The following is a 9411-nucleotide window of genomic DNA, read 5'->3' on the forward strand; positions in this document are numbered from 1 at the left end:
GGTCAGTTTTTTGAGTCACCCAGCTAATTAGATATCTTATAATTATAATTTTTTAATCTGATAACGTGTTTGCAATCTTAGGCTCGAATCTAAGCCAAGGCCAGCGACAACTTATTTCACTAGCCCGGGCCCTCTTAACCCCAAGTAACATTTTGGTGCTAGACGAAGCCACTGTGAGCCACGATTTCCTTTACCCCAGTAAAAAGCACCCAATAGTCCTCCGTGCTTTTCCTTTGCTTCTTCTATTTTTCTTTTTCTGTCCAGCCAACTTTGAGATTTTGATTCCTAATCATTCATTCGTTTCCTTACAGGCCGCTGTCGACGTGGAAACAGACGCACTGCTACAGCAGATGCTGCGAAGCAACATTTTCCGTGACCGAACCATCATCACCATCGCGCATCGCATAAACACTATCCTGGATAGTGATCGGATCGTCGTTTTGGACCATGGATCTGTTGCTGAATTCGATACCCCAGCCGCGCTTATTCAGCGCCGTGGCCAGTTTTACGAGCTTGTGAAAGAGGCTGGGCTCCTGGAAACTAGCGTCAGTGCCGGTAGTGATACTAACACAAGTACGCCGACACTTCCTTCGTAAACAAGGAACGAATGGCGTTGCCCATCCTGTTTCTGGTTTTTGGCTTCTGTTCTCTTCGAGATTCACTGCTGTATCGCCGTGCGCGTGGATGAGAGGTTGTACAGCGATAGATAAAGAAGGAAGGGGAAGCGGCGAAGGAAATCTTGTACTTGCACATATTATCCGCCACAATATTCAATATTTTGTTTTCTTGTAGCCCCTGACCCTCTTCTCGTAACTTGTTTGGAGATTTTGCTTGGGTTTTGGAGCGCTGCTTCTTTCTTCATTTTTCGCCTACTAGTCGATGGCCTCTCTTCCTCCCCCTTTTTTTGCTGGAATTTTTCTGATTCGATTTTCATTCTTTAGTGCATCGGGGAAGCCGGATTGACCAGCTTGTCGGTATGCTGAAAGAAACCCAAAATGCTGGGAAAGGAGCAATAGTACGGAGTAGACATCTTAAAGAGCCGGATTACTATATTGAGGCGAATTATTGACTGGGATGTTTTATGTTCTTTTCGCTTTGCGTGGAAATAGTTCCTGATAAAAGTGCGAAAATTAAGGGGCTTGGGGATAAGATGCGACGGGCCTTCCCTGCAAACGCAGCGTAAGAGGGCAAGCCTACATCATTTTGCTTTTTCTTTCACTCCTTGCCCCTGTTGCCCCTCCATACCTTCTCATATCTGCCCGAGGAGTTCCTCCTCGATCCTTCTTGACATGGCCCATTCCAAAGCTGAGGCGGAAGAGCAATTTGCATGGGGCCGCAGAACCCGCCCTTCAAACCCATGTCGCGGAGGGTTTCTTGCCTCCCGTTTCCCGTCCCGAGACGGTAGTAAGAAACACTATTGGCTGGGCCCCAGAGTAAAACGTATGGATTCCTCCGGCCTCAAACAGATTGCGCATCATTCAAATGTTAATGCCAGATGCACCAGCAATGACGCGTCTTCGGTTTGTATTTTTTGATGGCATGCATAAAAAACCTTTTGAACCAAGCAAGTCTGTTCTCTCCCCCACACTATACCCCATTCAATTCTCGCTAGGTTTGTCCACTCCGCGCCGAGTTCAGCGGTAAGCTGAGGCTGGCTCCATCACAGCATCAATCCAATTATCTTTACGCTGCGTCAGTGACATCCTAGACAGTCCGTATTGAAAACAGTGGGCCCACGATCTGGTGGTGTCTTAACCCCAGGAACGGTAAGGGGAAATTCACAACGCCGAGGCGCATTGCATTTGGCTCAGAGCAATGATAACCCGTTCCGCAACCAGCGTGGGTCGGGACCTTATTTTTGGACTCCTGGATGCCTTGCGCTTGGCTTGTGCTTTAGCTTCTTAACTATCATAGGTAAGTGTGAGTGGCGGGAAGCTAAAGTGGCGCGTTTGGGGGTTCTTTGTGCGGCCTGTACTCCGTACGTAGTCCCCTGTGGCCCAACACAGTCGAACATCCCCTAATGTTGGCTTGAGGGTTGCCCGGAGCACCTTCTGCGACTTAAGAGGAATAGCTCATGAGCTTCGGACAAGTGGCCGCATCCACGCTGGCTCAGAAATTCAGAACGTCCGTCTCCCCCTGCAACCCACCCCTGTCGTCCGTTAACATCCCTGGACCCTTGATCAATCCCAAGAACCAACAGGACGGGCAGGGACAGGGGTAACAACCCCCCTGAGTATGCTTATTACTCGAGTTAGAGCTGGCATTCAAACTGAGCTAGACGGGGATCAGGTAACGGGGCCCGGCTGCGGGGATTTGGGGTGTGCCATATGTCTCAAAAATAAAGTCAGCCCTTGGGCAAGAGGTTTTCTGTCCAAGCTGTTCTGAAATCTCTTCGCGAAGAAGCCATGGCTTTTGATAAGCTAGGAGAGGGACCCACCCTTGCCCAGCCAGTAAAGTTCTGCGCTATTCAATTTGGGTCTGAGGGGAGGGTTAGCGGTGATGTTGAACTGGATAATTATTCACATATTTATCATGCTTGACATAGCGGGGCTGAGTGACTGCATGGGCATTGATGTCTGAAGACCTTGGCATGGACGTTCCGGGGGCGTTATGAGGCGTCCAATGGCGTCACCCTAGTACTCCGTAGTTGTAGAAGTCCCATCTATGGTGACAGATTCAGTCATGACAACCAAAATGTTTGACAGTCGGGGGGAGGATCAGGAGAACTAGGTTCAGATGTTTCCGTACGGAGTACTATGAATAGGATTAGGGTTAGACTACAGCTAGGCTAGCCGGATGACAGTTGGCTAATTCTCCATCGAGCATTCAGATCCCCAAGCCAACCTATGTTTTAGACATTGTGGAAGAGTGGGTTACTGGCCCTTTCCCATTTACGAGTTCAATAACCCTCATGTATGGGATACGGCGTTGTGACTTCGGCTTTTAATCCATCCAATTTGGCAAGCCGCACTTCCCCATCCGTGCGCATCGTGTTCCGCCTTTATGATCATCCGTCCCAAGAGAGCAACGAGAAACAATAATACATGCTCCCCACCATTTCAACCTGCAGGGGCCACCAGGTCGCGAGCCTGACATTGAAGATAGCACGGGACGCGGCAGACAGCACGCCGACAGCTGATATGAGAATCCTTCTTCCTAATTGCCAGCTACCGTGCCCTGCAATCGGTCACTAGCATGTAATCACAACATGCGATATTGATCAATAATACTACTACTACTAATAATAATAATAATAACAATAATGGAAGGAGAATGAAGATTCCTCAAGATCGCGACTCACGGATTCTTCTCCTTCTCCTCCATCAACTACGTTCGATGCCCTCGACGGTTAAAGCGATACTGTTCACAAATCGCGTGCGAATGAATCCAGATGCCGACGAATATTCCAAAGCGCATGTTAAATGTACCCGCCTCTACGGGGTATTTTGTGAGAGGATATGGGAAGTTGTAATAACTTCGAGGACACGATGTGGTTCGGAACTTATGGTTGTTTGAATCCGAGCATGAACGGTAGGAGTCAAGTGTCAGCTCGCCGTCACAAATGATGACCGCTTTGTTTCTTCAGCAGGAGAATTGCATCTTTGAAGGAGGTGCGACAATCCCTCGATTAACACAGCGGAGCGGGTTGAAAAGAGGCTTCCCCTCCAAAAAAGATGTTTCGTAAAGCGAAATATTGAAATCCAAAAAAGATGTTTCGTAAAGCGAAATATTGAAAGGGGCACTGGAATAACGTTTGTATTATTGTTAGAAATGACTCTCTAACTGCAGTTGAGAACAAGAAGAAGTCTAGAGAAATCATCCAATACTTACCATGTACTTTGAATGTATCAGGGAGGCAAGCTTGCTCCCTCTCGCAGAGAGCCCTCGATTAACCCCCGAATGAAGACAGACCGACATGAGTCGGGACGAGATCAGTGACAAACTTAAAAATTTCACATCCAAGTACCAGTTTTGCATTTCAATCGAAAGACAAACGTCCTTAGCTCAGTCGATCAAAATCCTCATTTAGCTGCTTCTTGGAGCACATTGCTACCGATGCAAGAAGAAACTACTGACTGACCAACATATGAAAATGATAACAAGTGGAAAAAGGGTGACATAAAAGCCGAGAGTCCAGCCAATCAAAATTCGAATCTATTGTTTCTGCGCCGTAAACTGACCTCAGTGGCTCGGAAATGGCATCCAACGGAAAAAGCAAGAGGAGCAGAAATAAGAAATAAAAGTAAAGAAACGGAGAAAGGACCCAACCAGGAGCATGCGTTGGGTTGCCGCTCTCAAGGGATAATCCGGTTTCCGTCAATGATGATATAACCTGAATATTTCAATTCAATATCAAGCTTGCTAGCATTCTGACACCACCAGATCGCCGAATTATCAGTCTTGACATTGCCGCTGCAAATCACCATTCGTTCGGCCCAAAATTCCTGCCAATTAGCTTACCTCAAGGGCAAATACGTAAGGGTTTGGATAGCGTTGATTGTATACGCCTCAAACCTTGAAGAAATTTCAAATGATTGCAGAACAAGGCTGCTAGAAATGCAAAAACCTCTAATACCACCTGAAGACCATGCTGTCGAAATAACAGATAGATATGACCGTCTGTTTTAGAATATTTTTAACCAATATCGTTGTTGCAGTGGCATTGTGTGTTTCCTGCATCCCTCTGGCGGACTTTTTGTTGCCACCTTTGTTGAGGACGTAGGCACTACGCAACAAGATTTGTATTTCACCAATTGTATCTCAGAAAGAAGAAAAGCGTTGACCGCACTGAAACGATGAGCATCGAATACACATGGTACTGCTCCCTGTTTCAACGTAATTTTTTCAATCAGCAACCCGGCAGCAAACGGGCTGCATCTTTGATATGCATGTGGACTACGTCCGGCTTCGTCCGCAGTTGCAAGAGTTTCAACAGCAGTCTATTAGGTCGTCTCAGATTTTTGATTCGGATGCTGTAATGAGTCGCATAGCGATTCAGTCCCCACATCATACACATTTCCTTGTAGGAGAAAGCGTCACATGAACTAATATAAAGGAAGTGATGAAACAGGATCTTTAATTCGAGCAGAACGGTTATTCAAAGGACTGAGAAGTGAAGCACTCTTTCCAGGGGTTCCCTGGATATGCGGGAGCCGAACGGGACTTCACCCTTTCGAGGGTTTTGACCCACAGCATGCTCATGCTAAGGTCCCCATCCGATCAAGAAATTTTGTTTCATGTAAGATGGGATGCCATCTCGCACAATGCTGCAATCCATTTGACCTCCGCCATCAGTCACGGATTCAAAAGCCCATGGCATTTCGCCGCCGTTCAACTTCCACCGTATCCTATGTAGTCTGCATCGAGATGCCTCAATGGCCTGGCAAATCGACTAGTTACTGGAACAAGGGCATTATTCATTTAAAAAACTTCCAAGTATGAAAACAGCACAAGACAGGAGGGTTCATCCTGCAATCTAAATCGATTCAGGGAGGCAGTCTAGGGAGGCAAAAGCTGTGGAATGTGACGTTGAGGCTGGCCCGGAAGTTCACTCCAGAGGCTTAGGATTAGGATCCAAGATCTTCATCTTCCAGGGCTCTGATTCAAGTCTGCGTTGCCTTTCACGAATGGGGTTTGAGCCATTCCAGAACCCTTGTCGGTAAGCGGATGGGGGCTATTCCCGCGGAGTGGCGGAGAGACCATTCCATGCTTCTGATGGCAATGATAGAAGACGGCGATTCCACAGGATAGCTTATTCGGAGGAGGCTAAGCGTTGGCTGGTCTGCATAGGCCTTTGATGTTGTTGAAGTGTTGTCGTTGAGGTATCAAACCCTGTTGTAGATTGCCCGATTAGGAAACCCTCAGGCTCCACCTCAGCCCCCCACGTCCAGCAACAAGGACGATTTCCCCTGAACGGCGCAATATATCTGGCGAAAACAACCAGGGCTGGATATCGCGGGTTTCTTTGCATGAATGGGCACCGAATCAGGAGCTATCCTGCAACAGCGTGCAGGAACGATGTTTACAATTGCCACCTCACTCATAGATGATATTTTTCCAACCAAACTACATCGCCCATGCTCCATCCTGGTATGATTCCAAAACGCTTGATGACAGCACATTATTGACCCGGATTGTCGGGAAGCGTATAAACCTGATTGATATGGACAGGGAGCATTTCAAGCTTGAACTAGCCATTTCTGTCGCCCGCGACGGCCCGTCCAGACAGCGCCAGGAGAAACTTGAAATCTTGCGCTTCCACAGGCGAAATGAAACATGCTCTATTACGACGGCGTGCACGCTAGAGCTGCGTATTTGAAGATGCACAGCGGAATTCAGGCGGGCCGTAACTTTCTCTATTTAGCCGACCCATTGATACTTCCCGTTTGCGGGGGTCGCTTCCTTCTCAGAAACGAGCCGTTATGGTTTTTTAGTTGGTGCCACTCGACTCTCGAGAGATTTTAGTTCCTCGATTCGACACCGGCCCCACAACCCCAGATCCCGCGATCGAACCTTGCAGATTCTGGCTGCACCAATAATGTGCCAAAAGGTCTCAAGGTTTCGCTCTCATGGCCTGAACTTGGAGATTTTGAGCCAAAATAGAAGGCGGGATATCCCGAAGAAGAGACGACGGCCCATAAAAACAATCATAATTAGAGGCGGATATAGCGGTTGGACCAAGGATCTAGATTATCCTCGCCCTTGAGCGTCTCGATCTGATCCATGTTTCCAAAGTGGGCTCGTGTTCTTCACTTGGTATTGGCACCAGGGATCCCAATTTGTAGAACGCGGTCTATTGAGCCAAGCCTTCGGAATCACTATTCAATGAGCTTCAGAATCATTGGGGAACGAAGTGTCGAAAGGATATACGAAATAGAAGATCAAAACTGTTGGAAGACCCAACGGCATCCCAGTGTTTGAACGAAAGAAGAAGGATAATAACAATAATAATAATACTATTAGGATTGACACGAGAATCCGCTCATACTGCCGTATGTTTATTGAATGGAGATGTCACTGACACTGGCGTTTCCACCCGCTTTGGGGCTTCCGTATCCTCCAAAATCCTCCTTTCCACTTCCCTTCAAGCCCCTGGGGCTTCTTGCTTCGGATGTACGCTCGAGACTCCTCTGAAAGCTTCCGCACGGTCCTTGTTGCATGATCCGTCTCTTGGCGGCAGCTCACGAATCATCCTTGCTACCTGAGCACCCTGATCGGCCCCCCACTAGTTTTAGCCCTAGTCGGTAGACCCCACTCAAGCATTGACAAGCCACTCGGGGAGCTTGGCCTCGCAATGAACCGGAATTGTTGGATCACGCTGCAGGTGGAGGGGTAGTTGAGCCGGGGGAGATGAAGCTGCTTGCCGTACAGCCAGGTCGCACACTTGTGTGCGATGAATTTCAATCGCTGTTTCTTGGATATCACTGCTCGTTTTGAACAGCCGCCACTGCCTTGCTAGTAGATCATCAAGGCTGTTCACCCAACTACTTCATCCTGCTGGAAATGAATGTGGTATTTAAATGCCCGTTGCCCTACCTCCTATGCATTGATTTTGTCACCAACATCACCAGCACTGCTACCTGACCAAAGGTACCCAACAACTGAATCGGGGCTACATATGTCGGAGGGCAAATCCTGTCACGATATATTCTCATTCTAATTGAATTCGTTCTTTACATCCTTTCTTGGAGGTCTCCTCGATTACCATATCCACCCAACAATCCTTTAGGTTCCAATAGATTTCTCACGCCTCTTTCCTTTCTCCTTCAAGACGTCTCTTTGGAGAATACACGTATTGTCAACGGAGATCGGATATTACCCCGGATATCGCGCCTCACGTTTTAGAGGCGTCGGACTGTATCATCAGCTCATACGGCATTTACATGATCTACAAGCCGATTATCAGATAAAATAAAATATTATAAACTACACCCTATTTCAGCACCATGGTTGCCAGACCTGTAGCCAACGTTCCTTCAGGGCCTCACCTGAAACCTCGCAATCATGAATCGATGGAAGGGATTCAATCTTGGGAGTCCTCGTCCGTATGTGAATATGTCCCTGTGTCTGTAATACTACCAAGGAGCTAACCTGGTGTAGGATGTATTCACGGTTGAATCTCGCTCTGCGATCCATATCCCATACAGCCACTATGCGCTGGCATATCTTGATGTGTCTGGGAATGTCCGCTATGAGCTTTCTCCATCTATGCTTGATCATAAGAGCGAAATATTTCTTCAGGACTTCGAAGAGCGGTTTTTCCAGCATGCTTCCCAATCAATGTTTCCAGGTTTGTAAACCTAATATATCTTTGTGCAAAACAATTATTAAGGGGGAAAACAGGCCAATTTCGTACAAACCCAACACGCAATCCAAGAGCTAGGCGACCCCGATATCTATCTTCCTACAAAAACATGCCTGCACAGAAGCGCCAGCGATTGGAGTATACAGTAAATGCAGTATCTGAGGAAAAGGATGACGAATTTGAAGACCAGCCTGCGAACAATATTGGCTTGCCCATTGGAAACGAGGAAAAAATGCTGGCTTATTATGCAGAAGCCTTCAGAGCCTTTCAGCAGATCAACTGTCGCCAAGTTGCAAAGGCTTATATCAAGCTCATTGAGCCTCGGAAGCAGGCAAAGCATCCATACAATGGAGGAAAGGCGGGCCCAGGAGAGATCAGGGATCCTGAGAAAACTAAGCCAGAGTGGTGGCCTACCGATGTGATTCATAAAGAACCTGACCATCTAAAGAAAATTCGTAAGAAGTTTTTCCTTAACCCCCATCCATCTCTCTCTAAATGTCAAACAAACGCTTATGGATCATAGCGCGTGTGAAACTTCTTATTCATATATTTCGCAATTTGAGCAAATCGCACGGTATCACGGCCCGGAAACTCAAAGCCGCTGGTGAAGAAGCGCAAAAACAATGTAGGCTTCCTGAAAAGGCATCTATTCTGGATGAAATATACCGCGTTAGGGAGGAGGAAGAGCGTTATGAGCGGGGAGAAATCGGTTCGTGAAGTGCCTCTCTCGTTTTGTATTTCTATAATCTAATATAATTCCCATGTTTACTTCAGATGCCGATGCTTTGGTTTATGTTGTCAAAAGAGAAAAGATGAATCGTGGCATTAGGGAGGACTCGGAAACTGCGTCTGACTCTGAGCAACAAGTCTATGTACCAGAGCTAGCGAGTCTAAATGAGCAGCAAAGCAGCATGAAAATGACACCCCATGTTTTGCCAATGCACAACCGGGTCGTTCCTACCTTTGACTTCGGCGAGAACAGGAATACGCTTTTTTCAACCACAATATCGGCTCCTTTTGAATAGGCCACACCCAACCCTCTCTCCCCTATGGGCATACACCCCAGCGTACGAAAAATTCACTCCGATGGGAAGTCCCATCTCAAT

At 47.2% G+C, this 9411-nt stretch overlaps 2 protein-coding genes across 2 annotated transcripts in view; both read left to right on the forward strand.

Moving 5' to 3' along the window:
- The window catches only part of HCAG_02985 (metal resistance protein YCF1), a gene marked incomplete at both ends in the record, with an annotated part of 1872 nt that extends 1276 nt beyond the window's left edge, over positions 1-596 (forward strand). Inside the window, 2 exons of the mRNA XM_001542764.1 lie at positions 82-173; positions 312-596. Coding sequence (XP_001542814.1) covers positions 82-173; positions 312-596 — 377 coding nt within the window. The remainder of the gene's footprint in view (positions 1-81; positions 174-311) is intronic.
- Positions 597-7946: 7350 nt separating this feature from the next.
- Positions 7947-9330, forward strand: HCAG_02986 (predicted protein; the record flags this gene model as incomplete). The annotated part of the gene is made up of 5 exons (XM_001542765.1): positions 7947-8045; positions 8101-8290; positions 8344-8760; positions 8829-9014; positions 9080-9330. The coding sequence occupies 5 exons, from the start codon at positions 7947-7949 to the stop codon at positions 9328-9330; spliced, it is 1143 nt and encodes a 380-aa protein (XP_001542815.1).
- Between the last annotated feature and the right edge of the window lie 81 nt (positions 9331-9411).

The sequence above is a fragment of the Histoplasma capsulatum genome, genomic scaffold (genome assembly GCF_000149585.1).
Source record: "Histoplasma capsulatum NAm1 scaffold_2 genomic scaffold, whole genome shotgun sequence".
NCBI classification, from domain to species: domain Eukaryota; kingdom Fungi; phylum Ascomycota; class Eurotiomycetes; order Onygenales; family Ajellomycetaceae; genus Histoplasma; species Histoplasma mississippiense.